Source organism: Sarcophilus harrisii, chromosome 2 (assembly GCF_902635505.1).
Source record: "Sarcophilus harrisii chromosome 2, mSarHar1.11, whole genome shotgun sequence".
In the NCBI taxonomy this organism is placed as follows: domain Eukaryota; kingdom Metazoa; phylum Chordata; class Mammalia; order Dasyuromorphia; family Dasyuridae; genus Sarcophilus; species Sarcophilus harrisii.
In genome coordinates this window covers 55,258,581-55,274,172 of record NC_045427.1, presented here as the reverse complement: position 1 = coordinate 55,274,172, position 15,592 = coordinate 55,258,581, and the positions used below count along the sequence as shown (strand labels likewise).

General features: G+C 46.4%; 1 protein-coding gene across 2 annotated transcripts in view; it reads right to left on the bottom strand.

Annotated features, from left to right (window-relative positions):
• Positions 1-1,653: 1,653 nt before the first annotated feature.
• The window catches only part of SMPD3 (sphingomyelin phosphodiesterase 3), a 255,911-nt gene continuing 241,972 nt past the window's right edge, over positions 1,654-15,592 (bottom strand). For both annotated transcript variants that reach the window (XM_003758442.3, XM_031950214.1), the window contains exons 6-10: positions 14,632-14,787; positions 13,138-13,227; positions 12,559-12,622; positions 7,562-7,715; positions 1,654-6,555 (exon numbers count right to left, since the gene is read on the bottom strand). In XM_003758442.3, the coding sequence (XP_003758490.1) occupies positions 6,454-6,555; positions 7,562-7,715; positions 12,559-12,622; positions 13,138-13,227; positions 14,632-14,787 (566 nt within the window). In that variant the 3' untranslated portion in view covers positions 1,654-6,453. The remainder of the gene's footprint in view (positions 6,556-7,561; positions 7,716-12,558; positions 12,623-13,137; positions 13,228-14,631; positions 14,788-15,592) is intronic.

Sequence of the window (15,592 nt, the reverse complement as noted above, 5' to 3'; positions counted from 1 at the left end):
GCTTTCTCCAATTCAGACTTCATTTTTAGTGTTAATATGGCATGAAGGTGCCGGGACTTCTTAGCTCAGCTTGGGGATTCCATGAGGGTATAGTCAGAGGCTCCATAGATAGAATTCGGCAAAGGGAAGAGAAATAGAAACCACATTTGCCATAGTTTCTTCTTGTTTGAGATGATGAATCTTATGACTCTTTCAGATGGTGTGGCTATTGCTTCTTGTTGTCCATGGCCAGTTTGGGGAGGGGGAAGTTTTGGTTATAGATGGAGATGACCTGGGAATTTCTCCTTATTTAAGATAATGAAGGAAATGCCTTTGGGAGGTAATCATGACCTGGAGCAGGTTTCTAGTAACACTGAAAATAGGCAATCTAGTATCAGGTGCTTTTAGTTTATATCAAATAGAAATGAAGGGAAAGGGCAGTAAACTCCTTAAGGATCCCTAAGATCCTCATGCTAATTTAGAAAATCCTATTGATACTGTTTTGTATTTTTATTTATTTTGTTAAGTATTTCTTCATTACATTTTAATTTGGTTCAGGCCACATTTGGAAGCATTGTGGGCTGCATGTCTGGATCATAAATTACTTGAGAGAACTTCCCAGCTTTGCATTTAGGGAAGTTGTATCACAAAAGAAGAGAGAGTTATCCACATTAAGGGCAAAAAAGTAGGGCCCAGGAGGGTTTGCAGGGAGGTGCCTGACTCCGTACAAGGGATTGGAATGAAGTCCTACAGAATAGGACATGGAGGATGGTCATCTCATCCCTTTTGAATTGGACTTTGATTCAATTGATTGGAATTGATCATTTTTCTCTGAAAAGTTGGGGTGGTTCAGCAGCTTAGAGGCTTAGTTTTGCTTTGTATTCTGTAAGGGCCGTAGGTCAAGGGAGATTAAAACTGTTGAAAGTTGATGTCTGGAGGAGGAGTGTTGCATTGGATAGATGATGAACTGCTCCAGGAGGTTGTAGGAATGACATTTGAGGTGGAGGTGAAGAGATGGGGCATTGAAATCAAGATCCAACACCCTGTTCTGCATTCCAGTGTTGGAAAATGTTTTCTCACTATGTCAGCATCTTTTACCTTTTTAATTTCTCAGTCACTCATCTAAACCATAGTGAAAGCCACAAAAACAAGAAAATCAAAATCACCTGTGCTCCAAAAACTGATGGCCTGGAGATGTGGGGAGCCAGTAATACAGGCAGTGGAGATGGTGTTGAAATTCCAGGCCTTCAGATCATCCACCGCATTTGCAGTGACAGGAGAGGAGGACAGCATTGGAGGTTATCTGGGGAACATTCTGTCCTTTCCTTAATCAGCTGCTTTTTAAGGGAAAGTAAGGTTCCCTTGACTAATAGTAGTTTATATTTAGGATAACTCTCCATTCAAGTCCTCCTCTGACAACTCAAAAGAGTGGAGTGGTCCTTGGGGGATTGACTCTGCCAGTCACCCAGCATGGGGAGATTCTAATGGAACTGGAAAGGTCTCGAGTTTGGGTCTTCACTGGATTCTGTGACTGTGCTTGAAGTCGTTTGGCCCAAGTAACAACAGAAAGGTTCGTTACTGTGGGGTTTGCCACCAGCTTAGGAATTTTTTCCAACCACAGCTAACAATGAAACAGTAACCAAGGCATAGAGGAAGGGTTTTTGGGAGGAAGTGCCTATAAAGAAGAAATGACAAATGTTTTGCAAAATTGAAACATTTTGCCAATAACAGCTCCATGAAGTAGGTAGAACAAGCAGTGTAATTCCATTTTAGAAGCAAGTTGGGATAAATTACTTGCTTAGGGCATGAATTAATGGCAGAACTGGGGCTGGAATTGGGGTCTTACAGTGGGTCTTCTTTTTATAATCACAAATTGCATCTTTGGGAGGTACATGAGGGATATAATAGAAATTTGTTAACTATCACTGTGGGTTCTCTCAGAAGGATGGATCTTCTTTGGTTTTTAAAGCTCTTAAAAAGTGGCTTGTACTCTGGGATCAGAGCAAAATAAATCCCCCCAATAAATCACTCAAATAAATGGGAAGCTTTGAGTTTTAATGTTTTATTTTCTCCTTCACATCAACTATTCATTCCTTTCAGCACCAATAAAGGAAAAAAAAACCCTTCAAAATATTTTATTAAGTGTAAGACTTGTTTTCTTACAGGGAAGAAACAGTTGGATATATATCAGATATAGTTTTACCAAAACGTTAGGTGTGCTTACCGTATAAAACCCCATCAGGTCCCAGAAGGATACAATACAGAAAAATTATTGAAATTAAAAAAGTTTTTTTAAAACAGTATTTTCTAAACCTTAGCAGTAATACAATATTTAAAAAGCATCAAGATTAATATTCATACTTAAAACTCAAGATGGTTTTGGACACATGAAAACGCTTCCTTCATAAGCCATCTGACTGAACTGGGTCCCAATGCATGGCTTCTCTTGGGGCTGGTCAGAGACACCTTCCCTTTCCCCAGCCCAGGAGCAGAAGCAGAAGCAGACGATCATTTCTGAACTGAGAATGAGACCACGAGCTACTCCCAGCTTGGACATTATTTGATTTGATTGAATTTGAATCACAGGGAAATTTTTTTTTTAATTATAAAAATTTAGTTTATAGACAAGCCCCTTTGAACACAGGCTTCATAAAATTAGGATGACCAAGCAAATGCTCGGGGCTGATTGCCCAGTATTTAGGAGTGGAAAGTTGTGATCTCTGAGCACTACCTAATGAGCATCCCTATCAAAAAGGACAAAAGCAGGGCCAGGTGCCCAGGGGAAAGAGGAAACAAATTGCTCCATCCAGCCACAAATTTGCCAGATTTTGTCCCCATTTCACAGAAGACAAAATGGAGGTCCAGGGACATTGAGAGGCTTGCCTAAGGCCATGTAGTTGGGGAGGAGGGGAGTGTGTGACCCAGCCATCACTTCCAAGGCCATGAGGACAGTTCCCAGCAGACGGCTCTGCTTGGCAGAGCCAGGCAAGCCAGTGCATGTTCTGTCTCCATCTTGGAGAGAGGCACCTTTCCTGACTTACAAAGACTGACCCTCAGTCTTCCCTGGCTCCCCTGCTGGATGCAGCCAGGGAAAAGTGCCACTCTCCTCACTGGTCCTAGACTTGGGGCACTCTGCAAGGCTCCATGTGTGGGACACCTGCCCGGCACGGCCATGGCTCTTCACAGCCAGAACAATCATAACCTTATGCGTGTGTTCAATCATACGATCACGATTCATGCGCACTGACAAACCAGAATAAGTGAATATTAAAAAATCCCAGAGTCTAAAGGCTTCTCTCAAGAGATTGGGATTCTCTAGCTCTGTGAAAACCTTTCTAAAGAGAAGATGATTCCAAAGGGATGTCAGTCTTGTTTGGACAGTGAGTGAACGGTTAAGTAGGAGGGCCTCCGAGCACTGTAGCCTTGCGAAAGTAGAGGTCCTTCAACCATGATTTCTGGATGAACACCCTGTAAAGATGGCAGAATACTGGCAATGCTCCCTTGGAGCAGATCCAGCTCTCTTCCTAGCCTAGCTAGGAACCCTTGCTTCCTGTGGTGGTGATCACTCCCTTGGTGACCCATGGAGATGGGATCAGGAATAGGGAGGATTCACTAAGCAAGTGGAATGATTTGATTAGACACCCAGCTCATCCTTTGTTTCACAACTTAAAACTTGTTACTTTCAGAAAAATAGCCTTTCTTGATGGAGTAGTCTCAGGCAGCACTGCTGCCCGTCGGACGGTGGCTTGGCTGCCCTGGGCTCTTCTGTTCCACAGCTGCTGTTGACCTGCCTGGGACAATTAGATGTCAGACTTGGGCCAAACCTTGGGGCTAGTCCTATAGCAGAATCATTCCTAGAGCTGCCCTGGGCTTACCTGACTTGGGAGGGAGATTTGCTCCCCCAAACAGTTGCAGTGTCTCATGGCTGTGAAGGGCTTAAGGCCTCTGGATGGGTCACACCCTGGTCACCTGTCCATAGCCAGTCTTGCCTCCTGGCTGCATTTGGCTGAGGGCTGATGACTGGCTGGATTGGGAGGAGGGAGTCATTTGTCCCCACCCTCACCCTTGCCCATCAACTTCACTCAGCCTGTCCTGTAGATGAAGGCATCAGAAGGCACAGGGTCAATGCATTAAGTCAAGGAGAATTTGTACCGTGGGGTTCTGGGGCTGACGTCACCCTGTTCTTACTGTGGGCTATGCTGGGCTATAAGACAGATGTGAGTAAGAGCTCAGGGTGTCTATGGTTGTGTGAGCAATCAATAATAACATTCTGTTTAAAACTAGAGCTCACCAAAAAACCAAGGTCAAAATCGAAGAAGTAGTTTAAAGTTAAAAAAATTCCAAGGGTTAGAGGAGGAGGAAGATGCCTGATTGCTTCTATTTAAAGAGGCTACAAAGAGAATTAAAGCTGAAGGTGCTTAAGACAGGATGTTCCTACGGGGAATCGGCAGAACGTGTCGGAGCAGGTCCGGCTGGGCATCAGGCTCCTGAAGAGGTGGTTTTTAATCCAGGATCAAACTGGATCCCAGGGTGGTGAGAGTGGAATGACTTTAACTTGTCCCCTGCAGCAGTGACACCTGGGATCGGAGCTGCCCAGGACTAGCTAAAGGGGACCCAAAGAAAGCACAGTTGAGAACAAGCAGGTGGTACAGGAGGGGGCCACGGGGGCCGTTGGTCTGAGAACTCAAGATGCCATTTCTCTCCATTTGTGTGGACTGTGCAGAGATCTAGTGGCGGGAGGCATTAGGCTAGATCTCACCAAATGGGGGAGCTGGGTTTGGCCATTTTCTTTTGTTTCTTGACATCCCCTTCTCAGCTTTCATGTTTGGTTGACTAGGAACTCTCTGCTTGGGAGAGCCCAGTGGGAATGTGAAGGCCCAGCCCTCAAAGGATCCTTAGTTGTGCCTCCCTCCCCTCTCCCTGCTATGGCTTGGTGTCCAGGGGCCCTCGGCAGTGGGCCAAAAAGAAAAGGTAGATGTGCTGAGCAACTGGGAATGAGATCCCAAGAGATCTGGGGTGGCTACGGGATGAGGAGATAGAAATGGGCCAAGACAGACTAAATCCTCGAGACGCCGTCACAGAAGCTGACCATAAAGGCAGACATCTGTCAGCGACGATACAGCCAACTCCCTTGGGGCTCAGCTGGGCCAGTGAGGTAGGGACCAGTCGTCCACTGGACCAGTGGGTAAACTGAGGCACAAAGGGATTTTTTTTTTTCTTCCCCAATTCTTCCCCAATGATACCACACAGTAAAGAAGAACCCTGAAGTTCTAACTTTGTCATCTGGTCAAAGTCACTCAGGGTTGAGGCTAAGAAAGGTCATGCAATAGAAACAGAACTGGGGGTGCAGAGACAGGAAAGAACGCTCCCAATCAGTAGTTTAAAAATGCCAGTGGCTCCTTCCCACTTGGGGTGATGTTTCCCCCACTCCATATAACCCTGTGTTCTGTTTTTGGAGTTTTCCCTTTTCCTCGTGTCCCTCTCCCGGAAACATCCTTTTTCTGATTTCAGCCCCGCTGAGCCTCTCTCGGGAGCACTGGGAGTCTAGCTCAGAGCCAGATGGGGACCCACACTGACCCACTGCCAGGGGCCCCCCCTTCCTGGGAACCTCAATCTGGACATTTTTCTTCCTAAAGCACAATTCCCCTCAAATATAGACCTTTGGAAAGGAACACAGCATTTTCCCTGTCACTGGAGACAGAGCATTGTTGTTGGTTTGGAAAAGCCCACTGTGCTGGTGGGAAAAGAAAAATGACTGCCCAGCACTCCACACGGGCTTCTTGGATTATTTCCCGATTGCATCTCGAATTCTTTTTTTGTTGTTTTTTTGTTTTTGTTTTTGTTTTCTATTTTTACCCTATGGCTATCATAATGGCTGTTCATCTCGAGTGTGTAGCATGCAGTTAGAGCGCATGCTGGGGCACAGGCATGCTAGGACAACATTGGCAGGCTAAAAAAAGGAAATCCAAAACCAAGCCTTCAGCTTTATAAGAGCTATACAAAGAAATGATGCAAAACCCATGAATAGCACTACCCCACAGATTACAAACTAAGTTGTGCTGTATAATTCATAGAAAACCATGTTTTGTAAGAATGGCACTGATTAAAAGGAATTAGGGCTCGGCTCTCCCTCCCCTCCCTACCCGCCTGGCCACTGGCATTCCTTGGTCCACAGTGAACATGTAGAAATTCAGGCTGAGCCCACTGCCCGAGGAGCTCCAGACAGTGGTCTCGGGCCTCGTGGATCCCTTTGGGTCCCTCACCGCCTACCATCCTTGTCCCCTCTCCCCAGCTCCAGGGAGCAACGGGGAAGGGACCCGGTCCACCTTTGGAGGTGTTGGGAGAGGCAACTGGAGGCCAGGTGTTTTTCATCTGGCTCACGTGGCACTGGAAAAAAGTCCTTTGAATCTGAAGAACATAGACAAGGTCTTCTTAGGTTGGCCTGGGTCCTGACTGGCCGTGGGGCTGGCGCATCTATACTTCTTCCTCTCCAGTGTTGACCATCAGGCGCATGGCCACAGGTAGGTGGTCAGTCAGACCTGCTAACTGGGTAATAAAACTGAATTCCTCCACCTCCTACATGAAAATAAGGGGGTAAAGAACAAGAGAGGGAGTGAGGAAGACTGCAGCGCAAAAAGGTACTAAGGTAAGTGTGAAAGGAAAGAAGTGGTCAGACCGACTGGGGTAATGACAGAGGAGGGACTGGGTGGCTGCCACCATGTTCTTTGCAAAGGTCGGGGTCTCCCCTTACTGACTCCTTTTATCTTTAACACAAAGGAAACCAATTGTACTCAATCATTTATGGGGGAAAAAATGCTGCTATGCCCTTGATTAGAAAAACACAGTCTTAACAATGAATAGCAAGAGCTAATCCTTCCCCATCCCCACAGCTGTTCCCTGCAGGTTACAGGACGATTGTTGACATGAATGAGTATCCATCGATTTCCATCGAGTAGCTCACCACCCTGTGGGGCTGGTACTCCCATTACACCCAGTAATCCAAATAAGGCTATGGGATTCAGAGCTAGGAGACATTTAAAAGTCCTTATTCCAAGCTATGGGAACTTATTTCTTTCTCTCTCTCTCTCTCTCTCTCTCTCTCTCTCTCTCTCTCAAAACTTTGAACATTGCATTTTGGTCTAATTACTTTCCTCTGTAATCCTATGTGTCAACCAGTAGGATTCTGAATCCATGGCCTTTATCAAATGACTAATAGGGCCCATGACACAAACAAGATGAGAACCCTGATCTATCCTCGTACCCACGAGAAATCAGGTGCAGAGATGCGAGGTGGCCAGGTTCGTTTATGTCTTTTCTTAGAAGAAGAGTGAGCACTAGGCAAACCCTCTGACTCCACATATAGAACTCTTTGGCTTATGCTCTGCTGTCTCCTCTGAGATATTTCATCCCAATTCAAAACTTTCTACCTATAGGCATTCTAGCAAACTGATACTCTTTGTGCTCAGCTCAGACGGAAGCCACATCTGAGCCTGGGGAGTAGACACCCAGACTGCCAGCCAAAGGAGCTTGGACCAGCCCACTGCCCAGCTGCCCTGCACACCTGCTTTCCTGGAAAACTCACCACTTTCCACTCCAGGTACAGCCCCTCCTCAGAATAGAGCATGTAGTCAATCCTCCTGCCATTGCCCTTCACCAAGACCTTCTGGTTGGTAGGATGGTTCTTGCTGGTGGGATAGTCAATATACTCTTTCCTTCCTTCTTCACTTTCCAGAGCCCTAGACCATACAAACAGATAAGTTGTGAGCAGATAGTCTCAAGGGTCACCCATTTCAGATGGGGGATGCTTTTGAAAGATGACCGATCACTTCCCAAACCCTAATACAACTTTCAGAGATGTCCATCTATGTTTGCTCCCAGTGGAGCTGCCATTAGGTTGTAAAAAGAAAAATATTCTTAACTATGCTAAGTTGATTAAATATTCAAAAACTCACATCTCTTCTATTGTGGCTCCAGTAAACTTTGCTCCTTGGAAACAGGATTTCGGGAAGGAAACTATTGTCCCTAAATCGAAAAGTGTAGATGCCTAGATAAGCATTGCTTGACCCCAGCTCCCACAGGCTCAGCTTGATTTACAGAAGGTGGAAAGTCAACTTAAGCCAAGAATAACTCTTGGTCCCTTGTTGGTTAATCTCCTGAGGGCAAATTGGGGCTTTCCCACTGCTTTTGTGATGAAACTGCTTTAGAAATGTGGCCTTTAATTTTTAATTTTTTTAATGGCCCAAAAATGACTTCCCAGAGTCCAACCTGAAAGCCGGAAGTACCAGTCCATTTTGTCTTCCTTCTTGCTGGAGGAAAACAAATGCTCAAAATGTGTAACCTGTGCTCCATGATGAGTGTGCCCATCTGGGCCTCCTTTTCTAGGACCTGGTTTCTTGTTTCATAACTAACTGTTGGCACCTTATTTTCCATGGGGTAGAGTGCCATTTTTCTTCTCAAAGAGTACAGATTTTTTTCATGTGCACTATCTCATTGAATCTCACAATAGAGGGGCAATGGGGTCCAGGAAAGAGTGCTGGGCTTTAGAGGGAGAGGACTTGAATTCCAATCCCATTGGTGTCACTTCTTGTGGGGCCTTGGATGATCATAATCTGGACCTCAATTTCCTCAACTGTAACATGAGGGAGTTGGGTTACAGCATTTCTACGGTCGCTTGTGACTCCAAACTTATAATCCCCTGACTAGGTAACCGTTATTCATGTAAACAAGTGGACAAATTCAGGTGTAGTGAGGTGATCTTTCAGAGCCATGTAAGACTTAACAGGGACTGAATTAACAGTAGGGAAACCCCCAAATCACCTGCCACTTCTTAAAAAAAATCTATAAACTTGAAGCTAGGAATTAGTTCAAGAGGATGAACAAGCTAGAAAGTGTCTTTCCTCCAGTCTTAAACTCTTCAGAAGCATTGACAATTGAAGTAAAAAATAAGAAATACTGCGTAGTTTTAAAATGGTGTTCTGGATGGAGTCAGTTAAATTGTAGCCAAATTGCAAATAAGAGCATGAAAATGGTTCAACGAGTGAACATGGGTTTCTACAAGAAGCAATTTATCAGCATTAAAGATAAATATTCTAATAACATCCAGAACATCATTAAATCTAAGAAATGGAATCCATTATCATCCATTTGCCTTCCCTAATTAATTCCAGCATCAATGATCTGAGAGTTACTGATAAGCAAAGGATAGGAGTCATTTTTTAATCATCACCTCATAAAAGATAATTTTCTTGGTATAGGATGGTGCTTTGGATTTAGACTATAATCTAATTAATTGCCTCAAATTAGCTGTAAGAAGAGACAGCTCTGAATTCATGTAATTTTAGCCTTTGAATTAGAAATTGCTTCAAATGTTGGTCTTGCAAAACTATGTCCTTTGTGAAAATCTCATTTAGATTCTAGAACGTGATCTGCCTGTGATGGAATTCTCTTTGCTTGGAAAGTTACCAGCTTGTATTAGATTTGCTTGCTTCTGTTATTTAATTGGTGGCTACTGGCCATTGACTTTGCTTTATTGGAAGTCAGTTTAATGCAAAGTAGCTATGTCATGGAGGAGGTTTCACACTTAGTCTGATGGAGCCTTTTTATCCAAATGGTCAAACTATTCTTTAAGCTCTTTTTTAAATAACTCATTGACAAAATGGAATAAAAATTCTGGCACTACCTAACTCGGCGCTGCCGTGAGAAAAACAATCTTAAGCACTGTTGATAAACTTGATTTGTTGTTACTCCATTTCCAAATAGGGACTGAGGAGTTAGCTGATGTACAGAGAGCATTGGCAGCCCTGAGCTCAGTGGAACTCATGAGGAGCTAGCAAAGTATTACTCTAATGGCTTTTTGAATGAAAGACCAAACTTTGTGGCCAGCCCCACTGACCAATGTGAATCATGTAACCCAGTGGTCCAATTTTATTAATAGGTCAAGGGAAATTGATACCTGGCCTGCAGCCCTGGTTTCTCTGCCAAGTTTTATGGTTGAAGATTTTCCTTCCATTAGGAGGCATTTGAGCTTGAAACCTGTTTTCTTCAGGAGAAGTAACTTTAGGTAACGTTGAGCTCTTTGAGCTTTGTTCCATGCACAACCCATGACTGGACAGGGAATGAAGCACCTCAGATCCCTTGGTTTCCTCAAGGGTCCCTGCATTTGCCCACATTGTGAACTCCAGCTGCAAGCCCAAGGCCTTCCATGCTGCTGAAGCCATTACTTCAGCTGCTGATCTAATGAGCCTGACAAGGGGAATGGTGGGAACTATACCCGTCTTTGTGTCTTAGAATTGTTCGACTGTGAACTCCCTAGGAGTAGAAACTATGTTTTTTCTCAGCTTTGTGTTTCTCTTAGCATGGAGCTCAAGGCTCTAAAAACAGCATTTTTGCTGAATTTTTGTGACTGTCCTTTCCTGGTTCTCCTGCCTCTCCAGCTGTTCCTGTCCAGTCTCTTTTACTGAATCTTCATCCACACACTCCAAGTGTCCCCCAAGATTAAGCCTTCTCCTTCCCTTTCCTCTTCCTATTCTCTCTCCCTCTCTTTGTCTTTTTGTCTCTCTGGTCTCTCCGTCTCTGTCTCTGTCTCTTTCCATTCCTCTCCCTCTCCCCTTCCTATTCAGAGATCATCTCTATTCATATCCAGTCCTAGTTTCCTCCTTGGTCTTCCTTCAGTTCTGTAGCACCACTTCTCTATTGGACATTTTGAACTAGATGTCCAGTAGACATCTCAAACTCAACATGTCTGAATCAGAACTTATCTCTCTCCCCAAACTCAACTCCTCCTTTTCCCCTTATTATTGTCAAGGATACTCCAGCCCTTCTAGCCCTCAGGTTCCCTTGATGTTTTCCGTTCACTCCACATACCCAATCTGTTGTCAGATTTTATCATTTCTTTCTCTGCAATATCTCATGCATATGTCCCCCTTTCTGCACTCACCCTAGATTTATTGTAAGAGCTTTCTATTTGGGCTCTCTACCTTTAGTCTCATACAATTGCAGTTCATTTTCCCCAGTCCTTGTCAAGGAGATTTTCTTAATCTGACCACATAATCCCCTTACTTGATAAACTCCAGGGGCTCCCTGTTACTTTGTCTGTCCTTTGTCTGGCCCCTTCCTCCTTCTCTGGTCTTCTTGTATCTTGTTTTCCTCTACACTTTCCTCTCCTGTTATACTGGCCTGCTGAGGATCCACACAGGAGGACCCTCCCTCCAGCCTCCCATTTTCAGGATTGTGCTTAGTACAGAGCTTTTCCTGAACACTTGATAAATGCTTGTTGATTGATTGACTTAATGAATGGCACAATTCAACTCCTTTTGTGAGGAACCAAATATAACTGGGATATGTTGAATGAAAAGGTCAAATTCTAGCTGAAAAACCCATTTGTATGTTCTTTTTAATGAAGGAAGCCCTTTGTGAAAAAGGTTTGATTACCCTGGGCATGGAAGAGGATAATGAGAATAAGAGGCATGGATCATGGAAGTGAAGAACTAGGGGCTGCTCCTCAGCCAAGAAGCAGCTCAGCTTCCAACCTGGGGCCCTTCCCAGGCCATACCCACAGTTCATTCACATGAGGGAGAAGGGTGGGGGGCAGTGGAGGGAGAAGGATGGGGGACAGTAGAGGGAGAAGAGTGGGGGGCAGTGGAGGGAGAAGGGTAGGGGACAGTGGAGGAAGAAGGGTGGGGGGACAATGGAAGGAGAAGGGTGAGGGCAGTGGAGGGAGAAGGATAGGGGCAGTGGAGGGAGGATGGGGGGGCAGTGGAGGGAGAAGGGTGGGGGACAGTGGAGGGAGAAGGATGAGGGCAGTGAAGGGAGAAGGATAGGGGGGTAGTGGAGGGAGAAGGATGGGGGCAATGGAGGGAGTTCTCTCCTTAGCCTCCTGCCCAAGTGTTAAAATGCAAAGGGCTGCTGTCTCCTGAGGGGTCCTGGTGCAAAGGATAGTTGGGGACTGCTCCTGGCTGGGTCTCTGGGACTGGGGAGCAGCCTTACAAGAGCTGCCATGTTGCTTGTGTGTCCGGAAAAGCCGGTCCCCGGAGGGAGATTCACTTGTGCCTCAACCTCGGCTCACGGACCTGGAAGGAGCCTCAGAGCATCTCTCCCTGTTGACTCTCCCATTCCCAAATGAGGAAAGTGAGGGTCCCAGAGGGAGTGAGTAGGGAAGCCAGGACTCGGTTCTTTGGCTCCAAATCCAGCTCCCCTTTCACGTGCCAGCCTGTGTGGGTTCTTTGTTGTCTTTGATGTAATAATCTAGTGAAACTTTGCTTCCTTTTTCTGAAGATAGGCTTTGGCTACCCAGAGAGTTATCCCTGATCCCCTTAAAGCGAGATTGTGGATATGGGGTTATAGAGGCCTCCAGAGGCTGCCTTGTGCAACCCCCTATTTTTCAGATGAGGAAACTGAGATCCAGAACTCAGGAAGTCCCAGAGGAATAAGTGACACCCAGGACCGGACTCTGAGTCTTCTGACCCCAAAGCCAGCTCCCTTCCCACTTTGCCATGGGGCCTCTGATGGACTTGTCCTGGGGGTCAGGACCCAGCCCGGGATTTCGCCTGCTAAAGGAAAAGCGCCAGGTGCAGAGCTTACTTTTGGAGATTGTCTGGAGTGCCCACCTCCTCGTCGTGAAGGCGATCTTGTTTTAAAAAAGTACCTGAGAACCAAGAGGATACGAGAGTGAGAACTGGAGGGCCCCAGGAGACGGGCACCCTTGATGTTCCGTGGGCTAAGCTGGTGGGTGAGCACCCCTGCCCACCCAGACGGGGGTTTCTGAGGGGAGAGGAAGGAAGGGCAGTCTGGACAGGGGCAAGCCCTTTCCCTCTCTCTTCTCCCTCAGCACTTCTGCTCTCTCCTCTGCTGGTCTTAGGAAATGGACTGAACCATTTGATTTTTCCCCACAGAAAGTGGACGAAAGGGATGACAAAGGAGGGGCCCTTTGGACAGGGGAAGGTGAACCCCCTGTAGCCCATGTCTGTCCTTCTGTGAGTTGGAGGTCTTCCCTAGAAAAGCCCTTGCCCCTTGGGCATGCCCTGAACGTCTGTTCTCCCCACGGTCAGAACCCACCCCAGCAGGTGCCCAGCTGGTCACACTTCCCCCTCCCCACACACCCCGCAGGGGGTCCCTGGATCACGCAGCGACCACGTGGGGAAGCCACAGGGGGTACCTTACCAATTGCCCATGGCTTATCCTCCCCTGGACCAATGCGGCATGGATCCTTGTAGTGTGTAAACAGGGAGTGCTGCTGTACCAGCTTGTCATCTGAACAGAGAAGAAGGAATTAGCCAGGCCTCTTCCCCAGCAAAGGCCCTGGGCCCCCCTCTCCCGCTTTGGGCTGCCCAGCAGGGACCCGGAGTCAAGCAGAGCCTCTGCCAGGGCCGAGACCGGACCCCAGGGGGGGATACTGCTGTGTCGGCGGTCACTGGTCACTCAAGGAGGCTACGCGGGGGTCCTGGGAGGATGCCTCGACTTAGGCAGTTGTAGCTTTAACAGCATCTGCTACAAGATGCTTCTAGACCCTGAATGTGCACCCGGGAATCATCTCCCAAAAATGTTATTGAGCATTGACACTGAGGAAGGCACCAAGGGCATAAGCTGGGACCCTTCCCTGAAAGCATGAGAGGGACAAGGCTACCTTGACAAAGGTTCTTTTTAAAATGTTCGATTCCTTCCCCCAGGGGCCCCTAATTCTCTCCTGTCCAAGCGGATCCCATTCTCCCCACGTGGCCTTGGTTTCCCTCCCAAGTTTACGAAGGATCAGTCCTTAAAATCATTTCTCTGCCTCAGGAGCAAGCGATCCAAGGGCAGATTTGGGGTTAGGCTCACCCTTCCTTGCGGCCCCTTCCCCTCTCTCTGGTGTCCAGTATTGTGGGGTTCGGCCCCAGGCTTGGTGCATTTGTCCAAAAGAGGGAAGGATCTGTTTGTCTGCTAGCAGACGTGTGGTCTGCCAGGGACGCCTGCCCAGAGACAGTTATGTGGCCCAATCCCGAGGCAGGAAATCCGAGTTCAAATCCTCCCTCTAACCTTTATTGCCTTAATTTCTTTTAGCCTCAAGTTTCCCCATCTGCAAAATGGTTATGGTGAGAGTAGCTGCCTCACAGGGTTTTAGGGAGAATCCAATAAGAGGACACATACAAAATGCTCCACAAACTTAAAGCTTACTACATAAATGCTATTATTTGTTATTATCATCAAAACCAAAGTGAAAGACCACATTTTTCATAGCCTTTATGAAAGCAATGCCTTATGTTCCTTATTGGAGGAATTAACCTAATTATTTGTGATATAAGGAGAGCCACCTTTCCTCACACCCAATTTTTAACAAGAAAATTAGGTTTATTGCTCATTTCTTAATGGCCAGGTTCTTAATATGTTTTTTTAAATAATAGCTTTTAATTTTCAAAATATATGCTTGGGTGAGAAGGCCTGATGATGTGTTGCCAGGGGCTCAGGTAAGAAAGAAGGACAGTCACAACCTCCTAGCCTGGACCTCAGAGACCAGCCTCCTCACTTTAACAATGGAGAATTGGAGGTCCAGAAGGAGGCACCACAATAGGATGTGCCCTAAGTCCCCTAGAAGCAAGTGCCAGAGACAGAATGAGGCTTCCAGGACCCGGTTCAGATCCATAGGATGAGAGGAGGGGGAGAGAGGAAAGCACATTGTACCAGAAGAGCTGTTGTCAAAGTTGAAGTCTCCGCAAAGCACATCAAACGCCACGAGCTCCTCGGGATTGGCTGTGCTAGAGGAGGAGGTAGATTTTCGGAAATCAGCCAGCCAATCCTGAAGCTGATTCAGTTGTTCACATCGGATGGTGCTGTCTTCTAGAGGGGAAAAAGGGCCAGAAGGAGAACGTGAGTCACCCATCTCCTGGTCAGGTGGCTGGAACCTGCGCGTGAGCAGACCCCTAAGAACGGGAAGACTTAGAGCTCTGACATCCCCCCCATTATCCATCACAGACTTTTCCCTCAAAGATATTCGTCTGGTACTAGTGGTGGTGTGTGTGTGTGTGTGTGTGTGTGTGTGTGTGTGTGTGTGTGTGTATGTGTGTGTTAGGACAACAGCCTCCTAAATCCGCTAAGGACTGTCCTTGGCCCCTGGAGAAGGAGCGGGGACTGCAGCTTGCTTGTGGATTTTGGATGCCTTCTAACCGTCCTCCTCATTGTCACCGATGATAAGGATTTGGGAAATCCAGAAGGAGTGACTAGAGGGAACTGCTAAGTCGACTGTTCTCCCCACTGAGCCTCCTGCAGTCCTGCTCATAGAATGTGTTTTTGACTAATCTGGCTCTTTCCTCTTCTGGATATTCCAGCTTATCAAAGTCCTTCTTAAAATGTGAGATTTGGATGTCGTCAATCTGATTAAGGCAGGGTCCAGGAGAATGCTGCCCCATAACTATGTCTCTCACAGGTCATATGTCTGAGATTAGAACTCAGGTCCTCATGACTTCAGGGCTGGTGCTCTATCCTCTACACTAACTAGAGGTCCCTTAGATTTTTTTTTTAAAGCCCACGTGTAAGATTTGATATTTATCAGAATTGTGTCAGCTCTGTAGTTGATAAGCTTGCAATCTGTTCTTTTATCCAAGTTACTGGTAAACATGTTAAGCAGGATAGATCCCTGGGGTGC